At 37.2% G+C, this 21,511-nt stretch overlaps 1 protein-coding gene across 1 annotated transcript; it reads left to right on the plus strand.

The window, feature by feature from the left end:
- Window positions 1–942: 942 nt before the first annotated feature.
- On the plus strand, window positions 943–21,509 carry TGS1 (trimethylguanosine synthase 1). Its single transcript, XM_063299323.1, has 13 exons — window positions 943–1,149; window positions 2,632–2,696; window positions 4,179–4,363; window positions 5,008–5,833; window positions 6,833–6,935; window positions 7,708–7,794; window positions 8,768–8,942; window positions 9,835–10,126; window positions 10,493–10,681; window positions 11,428–11,571; window positions 11,895–12,111; window positions 13,613–13,691; window positions 21,212–21,509. Exons 1-13 carry the CDS (start codon window positions 1,034–1,036, stop codon window positions 21,326–21,328), a joined length of 2,595 nt encoding a protein of 864 aa, XP_063155393.1. The 5' UTR covers window positions 943–1,033; the 3' UTR covers window positions 21,329–21,509.
- The last annotated feature ends 2 nt before the right edge of the window (window positions 21,510–21,511 follow it).

Consider the following 21,511-nt stretch of genomic DNA (forward strand, 5'->3'; position numbering starts at 1 on the left):
GGGTCAAAAGGTTGAGAAAGGCTGGTCTGGACAGAACACCAGGCCTCACCATAGCCAAAGCAAAGGAAGGGATTTTTTTTTTTTAAGCCAGCTGGATTTTCAACCTTTTTATGCACGGGAGACAAGCAGTTTAAGGCTGCAGAACAGAACTTAGGTTGAAATCTTAAACTTGGATTAGAAATTGCAAACCTCCATGCTTCCCCATTCACTGGAAAACAACAAAGGGAAACTTTTTTTCTGTTGACAAAATGCATTTAATCAATCTTTAGCCTGCTTTCCATTAACAGTAATTTGAAACAAGATTTCCCATAAGAAATGGGAAAGACTCTCAAAGTGGGATGCACTGGACGTATATATATACAGGGTTTTCATGCAAGAAATTGGTCAAAGCAGCACAAAAAAAAAATGCTTGCAAATGCTTGCAGTTATCATAAAAGGCACCGTGACTGCTATACTGGAGAGGGTGTGGCAATTCCTCCCAAAGCTGTGTTTCTCAAACTTGGCAATTCTAAGATGGGTGGACTTCAACTCCCAGAATTCCCTGTCAGCCATGCTATGGATGCTGGCTGGGGAATTCTGGGAGTTGAAATCCACCCATCTTAAAGTTGCCATATTTGGGAAACACTGTTCTACAGTATTCATCTCTCTTTTCTTGGAGGGGATGCGGTAGGCCGATCTCTGAAGGAGATCTGCTCAAATGCTACTTCTTCCATTGTTTCTATGGGAAGCCGTCTTCTCTAGGGCAGGACAAAGCATGAAAAGGCAGAAACAGTCTCTATCCAAAGTTATAGTCAAAGCTTTAATTTCCGCTCAAAACTCAGTCCCGCGCCACAAAAACGAGTGCTTTGCTCCCGCTTGCTTGCAGGCGCCTCCCCTTCCGGACTCCAAGCGGGTAACGGGCGTGGAGATCCGCTTCCGTCGCAAAGGTTGATCCCACGCTTGCTCTCTCGATAGGATCGGAATTTGCGCCTCGAGGCTCGGTGGAGCTTTCTTTGCAAGAGAAGGGCAGGCAGAGCGGCGGCGGCGGGTCGCTATGCGCGAGAGCGCGAGGAGCCTGCTGGTGGCAGAGCTGGTGCTGGTGCTGAGAAGAGGAGAGGGCAGCAGCGGCGTCGGAGACATCTTCTGTTTGTGCACCCGGGCCTTCGTCGAGTGAGTTGGCGCTAGGCGGTCGATGCGTGGCTATTATTTCCGATCGCTTACATCCGTGTTTCTCAACCTCAGCACCTTTAAAATGTGTGGACTTCAACTCCCAGAATTTCGGCTGGAGAATTCTGGGAGTTGAAGTCCACACATCTTAAATTGAAGATTTTGAAAAACACTGGTTTATTGCAGCTGGAGGGGATGCGGGAGGCGAGGCTTGCTTTCGGATTTCTGGTTGGAGTAGTCTGTTAAATCTTTTGCAACAAAAAGAGTCTTGTGCAACTCGGAGGTGTAACAGATGATCGTGTCACCTGTTAGCAAGTTATTCCTAGCCGTAATGTCAGTCGCGTAAGATCTCAATGGAAATTAAGCCCGGCGGAGAGCGAGGAAATTGATAGTTGCCGGGCATGTTTTTCGGGGCAAGTGGGGAGTGGAGCGTGCATTTGTTCATTTGTTCCTCTTTTTTTTTTTTTTTTTTGTAAAAATGCACTTTTACATTTGTAAAGTTGCTGTGCTCATTTTAAACCAGGGCTTGTTGACACAACACAGTGCAACCAGGTGTGTTTGTGTAACAATCTAACCACATTACCGATTAATAAAATAAAACCACGCTGTATTTTAATGTGTTGTATGAATTACGGAAATATTACTATAGTGAATGGTACAGCTGTAGCTTATAACATATTACTGTAAAGTATTAATATCAGTGTTACTGTATATGTTATAATATGTGTTCTAGTCAATGACATGTATAAAGTTTCTTTGATAAAATTAGTAGGATTTAAGATACAGAAGTTTAGGAACTACTGTTATAAGCATAAGAAGGTGTTATACTCTAGTATGGAATATGTCTGCTAAACTGCAAATAGGGATTAGCTTTTATTAACAAAACTGTTCTTATTTGCTTCACTTGTATGTATTTTTTTTCTAACCCAGCTGAAAATTCTAATGTTCCCTTTAAAACTCCTCACAGCTTGAACTCAAGGCTATCTGAAGGATTATTTATCTCAGCACAAACCTACTAATTCTTAGAGATTTCCTCCAGATACCCTCACCCTGTGAGCTAGCTGCCACAAAGAGGCTTTTCAGTGGTGGCTCTCTGATGTTGGAATGATCTATTTGGCACCAAATTAGGGAAGACAGTAAATGGAATACTTGATTATGTGTTTCTAACTACTGAGGAGATCCAGGTGATAACCCTGTTTCTTCATTGCTTATTTTTGAATGTGAGGTGGATCTTTTTTTCCTGCCTAATAATAGTATTCATTCTTTTTTAAAGTTAAGCAGTTGTGTGCTTTCTGTACCGGTTCCAGCAAAATTCAGTTGTGTGCAGTATGCTAAACTTTTGGCTGGCCTGAAATTTTGGTACTGACACACCAAGTTAAGTTTTGAAGCCAGATTAAGCACATGAAATACCTTTTATTCCCATTTGTGTTGTTCCTTGATGCTTAACTTCCATATTTCATTGATGTCCTTGATTTTTTTCTCCAGAGATCGAAAATTATACAAACTAGGCTTAAAAGGATTTTATGTTAAAGATGCAGATGACAGTGTAGGTGAGTTAAGCCTGAAAAGTTTGTTAATTTTGTGCTTTGTAAAATACAGTTTTTGCTACTATATCACCTTGTTATTGTATTGCAGATATGATGCCTGCTTTCACATACCTATTCTTCAAAAACCATGTAAGAGTATATAAAGGTTGGAACAAAGTGAAGGAATTCATTCATTCATTCATTTAGAAGTTATACAAAATGTATTTCTTTGGTATTTTTTCCCAGACCAGTATGGGAATTAATATCTTCAGTTATGTTTAATGGATTAGTACATTTAAAGCTTTTATTGTTAGGCATTACCCTAGCTGGGCTGCAGATGTCTGGCCAACCATAAGACTGCAGCAAGGACTTGGGTTTTCTTTTTATTGCCAGATATATTCCTATTTATTTTATGACTTCTATGTGAAATTAAATTGCACTGAGTTCCATTAGATTTTTATCTGATCCATAATTTATACTAGGACATCAAAGAATGGGAACCCTTCCTGTGAAGAGCTCTTCATGAAAGAAAATGATTTAAAATCTGTAAAAGTTTTTGTGTTGAATCTATATCCTTTTAGGCTGAATGTCAGAGTACTATCATGCACATTCTATCATAACCAATGTTAAGTTGCACCAAGAACTGCTAACTGATACTAAAAGAAAAATCTATTGAATATTTTTCTAAGTAGAAGAACTATTTAAGGATATGTGTTTCTTGATAAGGGTGATATGTTTGACATAGATGAGATGTTATACATACATCCGAAGTTGTCTTCACTTAACAAGATAATTGGGACCGGAATTTCTGTTGCTAAGCGATGCGGTTGTAAAGCGTGATGTCACAAGACTGCCCGCTTAGCAACAGCACTTCCAACAGTCTCCAGGTAACTGTTGTTAAGCAAATCACCGTGGGTTATTAAGTGAGAACATCATGCGACTGCAGCTTCTGACTTCCTGCCGGTTTCCCCGTTGACTTTGCTTGGGGGGAGCCAACTGGGAAGGCCACAAATCATGATCATATGACTGCTGCGGGATGCTGCGATGGTCAAAAACTCTGGCTGGTTGCCAAGTGCCTGGATCTCGACCACGGGAGCACTGCGACAGCTGGAACTTTGAGGACCAGTCGCAAGTACCATTCATTCAGTGCTGTCGTAAGTTTGGTCACTGAACAAGTGGTTGATAACTGAGGACTACCTGTATTTTTTAAAAAAGGTAGATGGCAGTAAAAAGTCATGAGCTTCTAGGAAAGGATTGATTAAGGGAAATATCAAAAACATATGATGACAGAGGGGTTAGGGAATGCTGCAGATGGGAGGAAGAAACAGACACCAGAGAAAGTAGAACCAGGAAGAGAAGAAAAAGTCAGAAGCTCTGTTTGTGTGAGAGGGAGAGAGACACCAAAACCCAAAAACTATATGTAGGCCCAAAACCAGGCCAGTTTTCTTCATCAGAAATCCAAAATTGATGGTCATTTCCTTATAAACTTCTATTGTGTATTAACAGGGGAAGAGGAAGTTACTGAAGATAATGAGAAAGAGGAGAAACATCATACCTTTGAGACTGCTGAAGAATTTAACAGTCTTGCTTTGGGAGTGGATGATACTGAACCAGATTCAGAGACTGAACTCATGAAGAGTATGGGCTTACCTGTACAGTTTGGCAGTTTGGCAGCCAATAAAGCACTAGTGGTAAAACCCAACTCAATTTTGTTTTTTTAATTGTTTGAATTATTGAACTAGAAAATAGATTAAGAAATATGCAGTGGAATTGCATTGCAAATAAAGAGAATAATGATTTTTCATGCTTTTTACTTCCATGTTGGCATTTCAGATCTACTGGACAATTGTAGTTGACATTTTATTTTCTCTGACTGACGGGGAAAGAAGGTTCACTGCAATTCTATCCGAAGGGTTTCAAGTAACAGTAAAGTAGTGTGGCTTCTGGATTTTCAGCTTATTTATTGAGGCAATAAATAAGCTGAAAATCCAGAAGGTCATTATTTTAAGATACAGGTCATTTATAAATTATATGGCTTCAGTGCATGAATCTATGAAGGGACTTTTCATTGATGAAACAAAATAGCCATCCCATGGCTGCAAAAAGAAGCTAGTGCAGTCTTTTTTAAGTTGTTGCTCTTCTGGTAGTTGGGACACAGCTCTCAGAATCTTCACCAGAAGATAGTTTTAATGGCTGAGATTTTCACAGCTATAATCTCAGTCCATCAGAAGAGTGCCAGATTGGAAAAGATTGATGCATGAAATAAACTCAGGACGTTAGATCTGAATTTGCAATCCAGATTTTTCTATTTGCTTGCTTTCATGTTAAATTTTAGGTTCCTGAGAAGACTGGCAAGAGAGTTAACAAAATGATGAAGAAGAAGAAAAGGAAGAAAAAGTTGCTGCAAAGAGATATCCATGAAATAACGCAGCAGTCTTTGGAAGAGGGTAAGGATGATGATGACCACTCTCTTTCTGATGACCAAACCTTAGTTAAAAAGGAGGACATTTACGATGAATGTTGTAAAAATGGAAGCATGCCACTCAATGAATTTCATATGAATGAAGAATGGGAGAAATACTGGCATGAGTTTGGAGAAGGACTTCTGTGGAAAAGCTGGCAAAAGAAACAGGAAGAGGCTAATCCTGAACCTTGGAATAATCCTGAAATGAAGGATAAGTGGGAGCAACACTATAATGAGCTTTACTGGTACTACTGGGAACAGTTTCACTACTGGGCAAGTCAAGGTTGGACTGTTGATGTTACACATGGTGATGATCTAGAAACAAATACAAGAAAGCTGGATACTAAGCAGTCAGGAAAATCATTGAACACAAGCAGCCACAGTGACCATGGAGAAGTGCAGGACTCAGTCTTAGATTCTTATCTCCGTTCCAGAGACATTTGCAAAGAAAATCCTACTGTATACGAAGATCCTAGTGATAATTACATTTTTACCAAAATCAGTGAAATAAATCTAAATGCAGAAGATGCAGAGCACAGCAAATTACAAAATGCAGCTGATACTAGAAGTCATAAGGGACTGAGTTCAAGAAGCAGTGGAAGGCGTTGTCCTTATGATTATGGCCAGACTGAGAAATCAGATAAGGGAACAAGAGAAGGAAGTGTGTCTTCTAAAAATGGATGTTCAAACCAGCCAGGTTGGTATTCCAGTCTTAATCTAGTATTTTTGGGGCTGCAGGAAAGAAATGGGCTAATTGCCTGTCAAGTTTTCAGACCACTTGGTCCAGAATCCTTAGCAGCAGCAAAAACTCCAGAATTTCTATCAGCACTGAAATTTATTTGGATGATTCTATATCTACCATATTTTTAAAAACAAAGAATATTGTTAGTATGAATATTAGTTACTCAGTTCATTGGAATACCCCATATTAGCAAATCAGTAGTTGAATCTCCGAGTATATTAAGTAGGATTGTTATGATTTTAAATTTGAGATTTATTTAGCAATTTTACTACAGCATTTTTTTGCATTTATTGGCTTGGACCTCGTACTTGAAGCCTATCATCCCATTTTGGTTTAATATCCGTAAGTTCATTGATATGGTTTTGAGAATAGTAATGTGGTTTCAAATTGTGAATGTTATTTTGTATTATATACCAGCAATTAGGAATTTGTCATTATATGAAGAACTATGGATTTTGTTTAGGCATAGGGCATAGCAAAAAATACTCTTTTTTTGATGATATGACAATGCCTCCCTAGACAATCTTGGATTAAAAATGTGTTTGCTTTCTGTTTATAAACTGGCTCTTTTTGATGTGATGGAAGGACTGATCAATATTACTTGGCATGGACAAGTTTTAAGGTTGTATTAAAAACTGAGTGTTTTTTAATATGTATTATATACTTTGGGTTTTTTCTCTTTTTCTGATTTTCTTTTTTGCATTTTTTAAACTTCTATAATGCAACCAAATTTGGAAAAAAAATAAACATGTTTTCAAGTACAAAGTATGCGAGTGTTCCTGAGTCTGATGTTTAGAATGCGTTCGTGTGACATCTTTTTCAGGAATTTTAATAACCAGATCAACATATTAATTTACTTAAAGAAAAAAAACCTCTTACATGATTTCTTCCTCAGAGTGTTTAATTTTAAATACATCATGGTGTTATGTTTTGTTTTTCTTTTTTCTACACTAGCCTCACAGCAGGGACTTTTGGATGCCACAGAAGAGGGAAGATCAGATAGTAATGATGGTGATGGGCAACCCCCTGAACGTAAACATGTCAAAATAAAGAGGAGGCAGGTTATCAGCTATGTCAACACATTGCTGTTCTCATGCTATTAAGCTTAGGGGTGGGTACACTTGATAGTTGTGGGGAAGGGCTGCAGCATGGGGCTTCGTTATGCATTTGTTTGTCTTTGGTTGTGTTGAACTTTTTTTTTCTGTTAAGATGTATATCTATTTCAATCGTACACTACTCTTTTCGTATGATTCCTGTTTCAAAATGAGAGGAACCCAAAATTCAGCAGTATAGTCATAGGTGTTTTCAAGAACCACAGACTGCCCATCCTCTAGCTTAAGACGTAATTCAGATATGCTGCAGAATGGAAGGCCATTCTCTCCCATGACATGTCTGTTGTCTCTTGTCTGTTGAAAATAAGTATTTATTTGAGATTTTAAGTGTTAGTTCTACTGTTTATAACTAATTATTCTCAGCTTTGACTCTGCTATAATGCACATACTGTGGAGGTAGGAGAAGAATTTTACTATTATTCATTTTTTTAGCATGTTACAACTATTTAGCTGCTTTTAATTGATATATTTACTGCATAATTAAGGAAAACATGACAAACATTTCAACTAATGTTAAAGACTTCTGACGCAGGGTTTCTGTCACTGCTGATTAGCTGAAAGAAATTATTGTTTTGTCTGAAAAGGATACTAATTTCTATAAAATATTTTTAATTATTTAAAAGATGCTGTATCCTCAATTCAGAAGTCAACACAGATTTACTTTTAATTATTCATCATGCTTTGAATTGTAAAATGGATATTGTGGTTTCTTTCAAGTCATGAACTAGATGTTGAAGAATATCCTCAGGCTGATTCAGATGGAATTTGCTATCAGTTGGGGCTCAAGCATGGCACAGGACAAAAGTAATGTATAGTAAAAAAAAATTTACATCTTTTAGACCAGTGTTTCTCAAACTTAGCAACTTTAAGACGTGGACTTCAACTCCCAGAATTCCCCAGCCAGCATGCCGGCTGGGGAATTCTGGGAGTTGAAATCCTCATGTCTTGAAGTTGCCAAGTTTGAGAAACACTGTTTTAGACTTTTCCTAAAACAGCAATGTCTTTAAGTAAATATTTCCTCCAACCCTCCAGTGCTGCCTAAATACTACTGAGTACACATATTTTTCAATATGTAAAATATTGAAGGATTTCTACTATCGAAGGTAATTAGTAAAAAGTACTGTGCGACTTCAGAGAATAAAACAAAGGTAAATTGCACTAATGATTCCTGTATCTCTTTCAAATTCTTGAGCGAACATGAGAATTGCTGTGTTCTTAAAAGAAAAGGTGCAGAATATGTTAAGGCTTTTCAGTATATTACAACATAACATCTGCAAGCTTGTGTAGACTTACTTATATGGCAACTTTAGCAAGTTTTGGAGGAGGTCCAAAAGCACAGATGGAAAGGCTACAGGCTACTTCGAGCCACCAGCATATCATATTCAAACCTTTTTTCTCCTAGTTTAAGCATGTTTGCATGATAGGTTCCAAGGGACAAAATGTGTGCTTAAATCCTTGAAAAGGCTTAAAATACCGGTTCATCCTTCAAAACCCTGACTCCCCTACCCCAGCTGATTTTTACTGTTTTGGAAATGTTTTAAAGCCAAGACTTAAAGCACCCATTATGTATTTTAAAAATACTGGATTACACCCATTCTGGCCTTATCATGAATAGCTATGTCTTTTGGGTCCCCAGTTAGACTATAGAGATAAATTATGCTTACCCCATCTTAAAGAGTAAAAGACACAATTTTGCTTATATTTCTCCATCACACACACCCAAACAAAAATGTAGGCCATCTTTCTAAATAGTTAACTTTTAACCTCTTCTCTTCAGATACAGAAAAATTCCTGGCTTCAGTGAAAGAAAAGTGATTCGTCTTAATAAAAATATTAAATTTAAATCAGAGTTCTTGGACATGCGCAGAACAATCAAAGCTAAAAACAAGCATACATATTTTACAGATGAACCTGAAACTTTTACGTTGAAGAAGAGTAAGACTTTGAATAAGGTAGATACTGCTTGCATATGGAATACAGTACAATACACAAAGTGTTCTGTTATTTCTTCATTACAGTAGGCTACATTTTCTAATGTTAATGTTTTAATCGTACTACACTGAATAATGTCAAATAATTGAATGACACACAAAATAGTATACATTTTGTGGCATATGTTAACTAACAACTAAAAAGATAGCTGTAGGAAAGTTGTAACTTAAGAAACTGAAGAAGAAATACATACTGTCTCTTTAAAAGATTACAAGGCTGTGTTCTCAATATAGAATGCTTGCAGGCACTTAACCTGCAGCTTTCTAGAGGCATTAAGGGGAAAGGTGGGAAGTGACATGAATTTATCAGAATTATATATCTTAAAAAATGATTTCAGTGTTTGGAAGGAAAAACACTAATGGTGATGTCCTGGGAAGATTATTCTAAGTTGCTAACACGGAGCATCAGAAACGTTTCCTGTTTCTGATAACTAGGCTTAAGTAAACAGTGGAGATTATCAGCACGCTTGGGAGGACCTCAATCTTTTCAACGGTATCAAACCGTTGATACCGGAAAAAAAAACCTTGTAGTGATCTGACACACAACCATATATCAATCCTAAAATTTTAATCTGATTGTTATGGAAAGAGGAGTTCAAACAAACAAAAGGTTTGTTTCTGCCCACTTTTTCACTGCGCTTTTTGAAAGCAAGGTTAACATTGCAGCTAACTGTAAGCAAGATCAGGAAATGGAAAAAAAGATCCAAATGTGGAGAGCAGCTCATGAAGATGAGAACTCCTAATTAACAAAATTCTCTGCTTCTTAAAGGTAGATTTTGTAGCACAATGTTTGCTAAATGTTAAGGTAGAACCTTTTTGTTTAAATTTGGCTTTTATAACATGGTGTTTTTAGGTACAGAAATTCTTGCAAAAAGTGAATGAAGATGTGAAAATTGGAGCTGAAGATAGAGTTTACCATACTTCTACCAGCAGTGATTCAGATGAACAGGAAAAGGGTTCTCACTCAGAAAAGAATTTGAGTCTCCAAAACCGTGACTTGCTATATCCTAGTTCAGATACCCACAAACTTGAAAGTATTGAAGAAAAAGGCAAGGAAAAGCTGATAGTAGAAGGAGAAGAAGCTCCTTTAGGAAGAGAACTCATTCCCCTGAATATTCCAGACTACCTACAAATGGAAACAGAAGGTATGAGATACTAAAAATAATGTGTTTATAGATGTGTATAGTTGAATAGCACAAAGACAGGAATGTTATAAGAAAAAACAAAATAATTGAGGTAGTTTTGTATTCAGGTTTTCCTGAGTAGGATTTTCTGTTCTTTTCCATTTCTGAAGTGTCCTACATACCCTTATCTTACATTTTATACAGTCATTGAATAAATGTCCAATGAATCTCATGCTTGTTTACTGTAATAGATGCAACAGCTTAGCACATCACCGTAACTTCTGTGTTTGGTTCCTGGAATATTATTTCTTGAAGTAGGAAGTGAAATTAGTTGAAGTTTCCCTGGCGTTCTTAAAAGTGTTTTTTTCAATGCTATTTTCAAAAAAGGTGATTTGCTTGGCACAAGTGAAGTAAGTGCAATGAAAAAGAAGAAAAACAAAAAGACGCAGAAAAGGAAAAACAGAAACTTGAAGTGCCTTCCTCACGAAATAGCTGATGATCCTGAGCTGACTAAATACTGGGCACAGCGGTATAGACTGTTCTCTCGTTTTGATGAAGGGATTCAGTTAGACAGAGGTAAGTTTCTAGTGATACCGCATTCTGTGACCTAAAAACTACTTTCAGATAATACCCATGTTTTCTGATGAATCATTCGTATACATAATCGCTGCTTGATGCCATGGTCGCTTTTCAGGTTTGCAGTTAATGAAAAGCTAGGATCCCCACCTTTTTTTGGTTTACTGTGGCTTTACTGTTTACTGTGGTTTACTGCGGCTTACTGTGAACAAGCAGCAAACTGGTACATCCAGCCTGTTCACTTCACATGTGAAAGAAAACTTAACCAAGTACTGTCTTACTGTGATGCTTGACTGAGAATCCTGGTGACAAACATATCAGAAACATAAGCCAGGGGTAGCTTAGAATTGATTTTGAGGTCCAAGACTACTCTGAGAGCAACATACCAGGGTCTTGGATTCAGGCATTACAACAAACTACCATTCTATGGGAAGGAAAAACCAGTAAGAGAGGAGCACATGAGCTGTCTGTGCTTGCAAAATTGTTATTCACAGTTTGTCAGGATAATCCAAGAAGTAACATGTCAGTGTGGCTATTGTATGGAACCTAAGAATTTGCCCCTGGAATTAGGATGCTGAGCAAGGTAGGCCTTTGATGTGATTCCACAGGGCAGTCCTGTACTTGTATCTTTAATTTATACAGTATGTGTGGCTATTCCAAAAATGCATAGCACTAAGATACTTGATCTTGAGGTTCTCCCTTTTTAAGGTCACATCATAAACATGTTAAATGTTCTCTTTTATTAGAGGGATGGTTTTCTGTTACACCTGAGAAGATTGCTGAACACATTGCCGACCGTGTAAGACTGTCCTTTGACTCTGACATAATAGTAGATGCCTTCTGTGGTGTTGGGGGAAATGCTATTCAGTTTGCCTTGGCAGCAAAAAGAGGTAAATTCTTCCACTAGCTTTAACACGTATGAACTTTACTAGATACTTCATAAGAGAGACTGAGAAAAACAGATTGGTAGTTAAGACTAAGTATTGTTCCCCTGTTTTAATTGTTTAAAAAAATCAGATCACCCTTCAAAGTTTTTAAGTTTCTTAATCTATTCTGCTAAATAACTACAGATGTAGGCAATATATCTTTTAGCTACAGCTAGGCTTGTTACTGTTTTTCTTGAAAGAATCTGAAATTTTGCTGTTTCCATAGGTTTTCTTTTTAAGCTGGCTGATCTGATACAATTATATTTAAAATTGTTTGGCCTTTTCAGTAATTGCAGTTGACATTGATCCTGTGAAAATCCACCTTGCTCACAATAATGCCATGGTCTATGGAGTGGCGGATCAGATAGAGTTCATATGTGGTGATTTCATGAAGCTAGCATCCAGCTTGAAAGCAGACGTTGTGTTTTTGAGTCCTCCATGGGGTGGGCCTGAATATGCTACTGCAGAAATCTTTGATATTCAAACAATGATTTCTCCTGATGGATATCCTTTTCTAAACTCACCTTGCTGTGGCCCTCATTCTGTAAAGCTAAAACTAATGTTATTTTCCTTTGTGTGACAAAGCTCTGTATTTTAAGATTAGGGGATTCTTTGCTGCGTCTTGTTTCCAACTGACAGTGATCTCCCTTAATGAAATTCAGGGTATTAAATAGGGATCCTTCTAGCTTGAAGAAAAATTTCTATAATTCTTGTTACTAATCGCAAAGCAGAATAATACTTGTGTATTAGTTGGAAAAGATTTCGAACTACAAGAGAAGTGAATAAGGTAGTGAATAAAAGCCATATAGTTTCTTTTTGTTTGCTTACCACTATATTTGATAACAAAAGAAGTAGCAGAATAAGATTTTCAGAATGGGGTTTATTTCTTAAATTATTTCTCATGGAGGTTTTACATTCATTATATGAACTACAGTATTTGAAGCTGTCTGATTTTGCACAGTTTTGAAAAATGAATTAAGTCATCTGGAAGATTTGTATACATTCGCTTTTTAAATTATCAGGTATGGCAGTTTTTGTTCTTACAAAGTTGCACAGTTAGTTGTACATTAAGTTATATCTAAACTAAAATATTAATAGCAATTAATTAGCTCATTTAATGCTATTAAGCTGAAAGATTTCAGATGTTACACAAATCTTACACTGGGCCATCATCATTATTAGCAGTGCAGTAATACTGTCGGGATTAACATGCTTCAGTTGTTTTAGAATAGGTTCTTTAATACAGTGCCCTCCAGATGTCTTGGTCTACCAATTTCATTGTGCCTAGTTAGGATAATGGAAGCTATAGTTTACACATCTGGAAGTTAGAGATGACTGACTTAGCATAAATTTGTACATAAGTCTCAGAAATTGTGGTCAGTAATTTCTACCAAATTGACTACCTAACACAAGAGAGAGGCTCCCAGATCCCCACATCCATCATTATTCTGCATGCTGGCACAGCCAGTTGTTACACATTTCAGATTTATTGATTGAGGGGGGATATGTTCTGTGTCCTAAGGCTGGTCAGCAGGGTGACTATGCAGCAGAAGAAATGGAAATCAGGCTATAGAAATCTGAATTGGTAGAATGAACTACATCTCTTCAGAAGGCAATAAAATGTTACTGTAAGAAGGAACCTATAGAATGATTATTGATGAACCAATGCAACCATTCCAAGCTGCTCCCCCACCCAATATGTGTTGGTCCATAAGTCCCCATCATCAATTAAAAAGGAGGCATGTTCAAAAACTAGTTTCCCCATTCTGGCACCTCAATTTTCTGTTTCTGTTTTTATTTAACTATTGAGCAGATGAAAAATGTAATAAATCCTCTCTAGGATTATTCAGTAAAAATAATTCCTATTTAGACTATGCCTATGACTAAATAAAAACATCTGGTATTTATTTTTTATATGTGGAAGGATGTGTATTTAAGAAAATGGTCCTACTGAAAGAACCACTGCAGTATAACATTCATTTTTTCTTCCTTAACACAATTTTACATTTGAAATTTTCAATCTGTCGCAAAAGATTACCAACAACATCATTTATTTTCTTCCACGTAATGCTGACATAGATCAGGTGAGTTATAAATGATAGATAAAACTAATACTTACAGTTGAAAATTAAAAGTGTAAATTAGGATCCCTGGTTCCTGCTCGGTATATAAGTTTGTGTAATATTATATGTTTGTCTTCTTTTTCTTGCATTGTTTTTAACACACTTTACAGAGGTTGGGATGTGTGCCACTCAGAATCATTTGCAACTGGAATAGTCTATTTCTTTTTTTTTAATCCATTCAATCATATTTGATTCTTGGAGACTGTCTGGATAAGTCCCTGCACTTTTCTTGGCAACTTTTTTTGGAAGTGGTTTGCCATTGCTTACTTCCTAGGGCTGAGAGAGAGCAAGTGGCCCAAGGTCACCCAGCTAACTTTGTGCCTAAGGTGGGGCTAGAAGTCAGGGTCTCACGGTTTCTAGCCTGGTGCCTTAACCACTACACCAAACTGGCTCTCGGAATAGTCTATAAGCCCACTCAGATAAATAAAATACATTTTAATCTCTTTCTTGGTGGCCATTGGTAAGCTTCTCTCTCTCTGCTACTTCCGACCCTATCCCAAAACTACAGTAGAGAGATGGCGCTGTCCTTCTCTACAGAACTCTTATGAAGTACCAAGAGAACGTAGGTTGCCTAACCCTGGTGTAAAGTATATAATGGGTAATGTAAATATGTATTTTTGGTGCAGAACAAATGCTTATTTTTCACATGTGGCCTGGTCAGGGAACAGACAACACAAGGAGTACTGGAGCTCTCCTTTATTGTTATTATCTCTTTGCCCCCTCTAACACTAAACAGAATCAAGGTGCAGTTATTTTGAGTATCTTTGATTCTCTCTCCTTTCTCAGGACCGGGTTGTTTATTTTCTCTTAAAGGTTCCCTAATGACCCTTGCATTCCTTTTACAAAACTGTCTTCGCACTCCCCTATAGTCAGTAATCTTAGACTTTAGAAAAAGACACAGGAGGAATGGTCAAAGCTGAATGGGCATGGATAGAGTTTTCCCAGTACCGTGTCTTGAGTCTGTTCTCCGTCTGTCATCAACTACCCGTTTGTGACCTAAGTTATGTTGACTTTCTAGTTTTATTACATCATAATTGTAGATGTGTAAATACCCTGCTGGGGGTTGATGAATACAAAATAATCATCATCCAGCATTAAAATATGGCTTAGTATGTATACATCTACTGTTATTTTTCGAAGCTATTAAAACTTCAGTTGTTTGTTTCTTTCTACTCCCTCTAGAGGGAGCAGCAATTCCAAAAACACCTAATGTGAAGATATGTTGTATTTTAAAACTCAGAGAAGAGATGGAGTTTTCAGAGCATGTTAAACATTTTTGGAGCAAAACCAGTTGAGGTTTAGGTAAATGCTAACTATGACAGCATTTGCAGGCACTGCAGTACATGTTTAACATAAATTATTTTGTTTTAAAAGCTCAGAAGTGTAGTGGTTTAGTCGATTATGAGTGAGGGACTTGGGTTCTGTCCTATCCTGAGCCACTGAAACTCACTAAATAACTTTGAGCCAGTCACTCTCTCAGGATTGTTGTTGTGGGAAAAAGTAGGAGAAAGCACTGTGTACACTGTCTTGAGCTCCTGAAATTGTTGCGATAGCTGATAGTGGAGACATAATAGCACTCCATGCTACAAAACTATTATTTAAATGGGAATATATTCACCGTGATACAGCCTATCATATGAAAGTAGTGTCTGATTCATTGCAATCCCAAAATACACAGACAGTAATGGACTTTTATTTCCCCAGGATTTTGAGACATTTTCCAAGATGGTATAAAATTTAGTGAAGCCTGTTGAGATGTAATAACTTCTGTAATTACCAATGCTTCTGACACAAGATCAGCATTTTACTAAGGCTGACCTAGCCAAACACTCAGGAAAGACAACCAGAAGTTCATAAGATATACAGTATATAGCTAAAGTAGTGTTGAGTAATTGCTGTGTTTCCTCTGAGGCATCAATCTTTAGAGCAGAATTCATGCTCTGGCTGAATTTCCTGGATGGTGACGAGACAAATGCCAGAACCATATCAGGCTTGATGTAATAGCTTATTACTAACATGTTAGTACATGGGCTAAATTGGATGTATCCCATTACTTATGGCATTATTGCACAGATGCAAGCAGTAATTACAGCCAGTTCTCTTTTTGCAGAAGTGCAGATGATTGTGAAAATGTTTTATGGAAAGCACCCAGTAAAAAGTTTTACATGGTTCAAGACCTTGAAGTCAGCAACTGTGGGCTTATTAAGAACAAAAAGATCACTTTCATACCTGTTAAATAATACATTTGGTTTTATTTATTTATTAAATTTCTATAGTGCTGCTGCCATAAAATTCTCAGTGGTACACAAAAACAAGCATAAAATATCCACAGTACAAAAAAAGAACCCTAGAAATAAAAACAACCAGTATAAAATCAAAAACAGAGCAACACAGATAAAGAGAATGCACAAGATGGCATCATGTTCATTATGTTAAAAAGGAAGGCCCTTCAGAAGACCATCAGTGTCAGGGCAAGTTGAATTCCCACGGAAAACATGTTCCATAGCATGGGGGCCATATTGGACAAGCAGCTGATCCTGGCCTAGTGCCCCACCCCGCCAGCTTCACATAAGTGAGGAATCAGAAACAATGTGCTCCGGATGTGTGCCTCAGACACATGGATTGTAGTTAGAGGAGGCAGTCCTGAAACCATATAATGCTTTATAGATCAAAAGAAGCACTTAAAATCGTATGTGGAAACCTGCTGGTTACCGATGCAGGGCCTGCAGTGGAACAGTAATATGCTGTTGCCAGTTAACAGGCATGTTGTTGCATTGTGTGCTAATTACCTTTAAAAGCAGCCTGACAAAAAATGCAATAGTCCAATTGCATAGTAATGGAAACATGAATTACTGTTGTGAATTACCTTCCAGGTAGGATGCTGCTTTCACACCCTGGGGCCCCAGATGGTTAAGAGGCTAAAATCCCTGTTGACTCCAGTTGGCATAGCCACCTGATCAGTAATATGATACAGTAATATCCTGAAGAACCTAAAGTAGGAGAGGTCTAACCATATAGCACATGCAGTTATTGCCCACAAACGTATTCAGATTTGGGACTGGAACTCCCTACTAGTTATCTACTTTGTGACTGTAAGAAGTGGATCACTAGTTAATACGTAAATGTGTACAATTAATAACTACAAGTCTAACTGAACTCCTGTATGAGTTAAAGGAAAGAACATAAACTGCTGCTGCAATTCTCACGATCTAAAAGTAAGAATCATATCATTTAAATATAATCAAATTGCCTTGGACAGGGATAGGTAACCTGAGGGTCCTAAATGCTTCTTTGCAGCCCCAACTCCTTTTTGGTAGTCCCCAGGGTCCCCTCTGACCACACTTGTGGAAAATCAGCAGCATGTTTCTGATCATATTAGAAAGAGAATACATTAAAATATTAATGTGAGCCCTAAAAGAGGCTTAATGTAGTAAAACCAAAGCATATATACATATATGCGCACTCTCTCTCCCTCTCCCTCTGCCCTTGCAGCTGGATAGGGATTTTGACTTAAGTCCAGTTTATTCGATGGGAAAAGCTATTAAATAGAATGATTAAAATTTTGTGGACTGAATATACAGGAAGAATTGAATTTATTTATTGAAGAGTCTTCCCCACCAAGAATTGAGTAATACTGTACACAATTTCCCCACCAAGAATTAGTGAAGAATTGTTCCTCACCAAGAATTGTGTAATACAGAATTTCCCCTTACAGTATTAAATGTCAAGGTTTAGTAACCTCTGAAGAACCCTGAATTATATAGATGCAGCCATTCTCTGAATGGAAAACCTTGCAGTTCTCCTGGTGGTACTGTGTGGCCCAAATGTTGAATGGCCAGCTGGCCTGCAGTATATAATCAGGTGGTGCAATTATGTGGCACAGTTGAGATTAAATCAGTTCCATTCATAATGGTCCAATAGTTAGAATGGCTAGGAATTACTCCCTCTGTAATTTTCATAGCTTAACCAGTTCCAGTAAGGAAGCTTTGCTGAATTTGCTCTAAGGTAATGATGTAGAGGTCACTACACTTTTATTGAGAGCAACAACAGCAACAGAATAATTGAATTGAAAAGGTTATGGATTCTGCCAAACTCTCAGCTAAATTAGCTGCTGCTCTTCTTTATCAACGTTCCTGCAACCTTACTAAAAGCATTCAGAAAAAAAAGTAATGGTGGAAGACTGTTTTTTTAATCTCATTTTGTTTTGGAATTTCTCTCTCCAGATTTATTGTGAGTTAGCCTCTGACCATCATGCTGTCCAAAAAAAGATTAGATTGTTTGCCCTTATGACTTTAGGCTCGACCCAGTTTGCCTGCCTACACATAGAGACATATACATGATTTTTAAAAAAATCCTGTATAGTTAGGCATTCTCTATATAGTTAGACAAAACAGCCATCAACAGACACATAGAGGTAAACAACATTTACATACAATTCAAAAGAGACAACAGAAAAGCCAAAAGACCAGAACATCTCGCCAGCAATCAACACCCAGATATGCAAAGATTAACCCCAGATGAACAATCAAACAGTATATTATACCTTAAGGAACTATTAACTCAATCAACCAAGCAGCAAATAACAGCCCAATCAAAGAACTCCCAAGGAGAGAACAACACCCCCACCAACACAAGTAGGGCAAACCACAGTATATAAACTGAGAGCAAGGCCCACTCCCTCTTCGCACTGAAGATGTTGCCTAGTCTGGCAATGAAACGTCTGCAAGAAAACAACAAGGCTCAGAGCACCAAGTTCAACCCTGAGCTACATATATTCTTTTCGATAGGCATTCTCTGTTCAGATTGCTACAACACACGGATAGCAAGATACGTGATACTGCACTGAGATGAGGCCATTAGCATAACCACATCATCCCTTCTGTATGTTGAATTATCTGTAGGGAGCCTAAATTTCTAAACTATACCTTGATTTCATTAGGTTTTGCAATGGGAGCCTTCTAGTCCTAATCAGAAGATTTCTCAAAGTAATACATCCGCATGAGAAAACAATACTGTGGATCCAGGCTCTTGTTTGTGGTTTGCTACAGTATGTGCAAGGAATTACTCCTTAAAGAAAAAGTTTTTTATCATGTGAGTCCCTGCCTATACCTGTGTAGTACATTAGTGGTGTATGCGCTGATCACTATACCCCCACCTCCACCCCCTTAGATAGGAGAAGTGGAAGCTACATATGGAAAAGAACAGGCTCAGGCTCCTCTGTCAGCTTTTCTGCTTAAATCTTAAGGGATACCAACTTTGAAGACAAGAAATTGGGATCAATAGCAGATTTAGTGTCCATCTCGGCAGTGTTCCTAGGAGCACCCATGATTTTCTTCCGTATCAGTAATAGGTTTCATTTCACAGATCTGAAGACTCCAGGATTTGCTCAGTTTTGATTTTCCACTGAAATGCCCTCAGGGATATTTCAAGGGGACTCGAGGTAGTGCAGCATATTTTATGGTCATTTGTGCCTCCAGTAAGCTGAATTCTGGAATGGATGGATCGTCCAGGAGAAGGTCTACGTGGTCGCTAAGAGTCAACACTGATTTGATGGCACATGAGAGACTAAGAACGAGGAGATACTTTCCCAGAACAGTAGTAGTAGTAGACAGTTTCTGATACTGTTTAAACTCTGAATCTGAAATTTTTCTTTTGGGATTTTTTGTTTTGCTTTGTTTTTATTTAGTTTTTATTTTGTTTAAATAAGTTATTTTAGATGGCTGACTTCTTACTCTTGTATCCCAGGGTAAATGTGTGAAAAGAATCACACAATTTCTTTAAAAAATTACTTATCTCTTCCTCACTCTTTACAGTAAGGTTCTATTTTTAAAAATAGTTTAAAAAGAGAGGAAGTTCAGTGCATTTAAACTTGTGTTTAAATCTTGGAAAAATAGAGAACAAAAGTGAAAGTTTCATATAGTTAGGAATTCATTATTATTATGAATTCCTATTAAATGTAATGCTACAGCAAATTGCAAAGAATAAGATTTCTTTGCTCTTTCAGACATTTGACTATAAATAAAATTTGAAAAACTCTTCTAAGTAGGAAATAATACAATGAACATGGGGAATGTATTTTTCATTTTTACTGTTTTTGTGCTAAATAGAAATATTATTAATCTTATGAAAATCAGTAAATGGTCATGGTTAGTTCTCAACCTCAAAACAGTTCAGTAAATCTCTGATTGTGTTGACTGATTAAGTCATCCTTTCCCTCCCTGACAGCAGCCTTTGATAAACCTGATCGTCGTTTATTGGTCTCTTTTAAAGCATTTTAAGTATGCAGCTGTTAAGATATCTTGTACCTGTTAATACCATAAATAATTACATAATGTATACAGAAAGTATTTCTGTACACAGTGTGTAATTAATTTATGATATTCATCAATTCATCCTGTGTTTCCTTAGTAGATTTGGTTTCTAAACTGATGTTTTACCCTCTTTGGGACTGGTGTTTTAAAGTTTTAATGCTTTTGGTTTTACATGTTTCCTAACTCTTTCTTTTCTATCCCTCGCTTCTCTCCAAAATACTTTTGTTGTTTTTAAATAGCCTTCATGGTTTTTGTATGTCCTATTTCAATACATTACTACTTGTTTTTTCTGTTCTTACTGTTCTTACTGACTGGATGTTTAAAAGGCAAATGCTTTTTTTCTCTACAGAAAGACAGAGGTTTGGGAAAATCTCTTTTGATTACAACCTTGGATAAGGAACTTTTGTGAGACAGAGGGAGGTTGATTCTGTGACTGGGAATGGGGATGCCAGGTGCCATTGGAACAAAGTCATATGAAATGCTGAACACATGAGCGCTCTGGATAACCCACTTCCCACTGATAACAGCTTCTGCAGCCATTCACAAGTTGAGCTTAGATATCTGTAGAAGGAAAGTCTACGTATGTAGGCCTTCTCTCTGCAAAGTGCTTGAGAGGAACAAAAATTAACCAAAATACTTTATATGTTGGACTTTTGATGTGATCCAGCAGAACTGCTTTTATATTTTTACAGCAGGTCTGGAAAAGACTAAAATAAGGATTAGGAGTAAACAGAACAAAAAGTAGATGAGGACATCATTTTCTCTTTGGTTTACCTTTACCCCTTTTGACTTTTTTTTCCCCTCTTGCGCTCCCAGTCAGCAGGTTTGGGGAAGGGAAAGATAAGTTTTACCAAGAGAGCAGTGTTATTTCTTGCACAGGATTTTGATATTAGAGATTGCCCACCAGTTTATTATAAGTTTGGGATAAGTTAGTGCTGAAAGAGATCTAGGAGAAAGGCATTATGGAAAGAAACCATTTCCAACCCTAATTCTATAATTAAGTTGGTGGAAGAATACATGATGGGAATATGTTCCACTTGGTAAGCAAGTAAAGTTTAGTAAAGCATTACTGGAAGTTATTTTAATGGGTTTTTCCATTATACATGCAACTTTCTCAAACATGGGGATAAATGTCTAATTTTGTCATATTCTATGTTTTCCTTTTTACAGGTAGCTTCCTTAGCTGGACCAGGAGGAAAAGTTGAAATAGAACAAAATTTTTTGAATAACAGATTGAAGACCATAACTGCTTATTTTGGAGATTTAATCAGACAAGATGTATCCTGACCTTTTTATGAGTAAGCTGTTTATTGGTGCAAAACAGATAATCAGATTTCAGTGTATCATTCCTTTTATTTACTTTTACTGTCAGTGGTTTATTGCAAAATATTCTATGTTCTATTGAACTTGAGAAAATAATGGTTTAGGATGCTTGTTGCAAACACCAATAAAATATTTTATAAAAAGACT

This window comes from Candoia aspera, chromosome 3 (assembly GCF_035149785.1).
Source record: "Candoia aspera isolate rCanAsp1 chromosome 3, rCanAsp1.hap2, whole genome shotgun sequence".
NCBI classification, from domain to species: Eukaryota; Metazoa; Chordata; class Lepidosauria; order Squamata; family Boidae; genus Candoia; species Candoia aspera.

Coding starts and splice junctions, on each gene's coding strand:
- TGS1 (XM_063299323.1), top strand. CDS start 1,034: ATGCGCGAGAGCGCGAGGAGCCTGCTGGTGGCAGAGCTGGTGCTGGTG. Junction 8,943..9,834: donor AGAGTAAGACTTTGAATAAG/GTAGATACTGCT, acceptor TGGTGTTTTTAG/GTACAGAAATTCTTGCAAAA. Junction 12,112..13,612: donor ACAATGATTTCTCCTGATGG/ATATCCTTTTCT, acceptor ACACAATTTTAC/ATTTGAAATTTTCAATCTGT.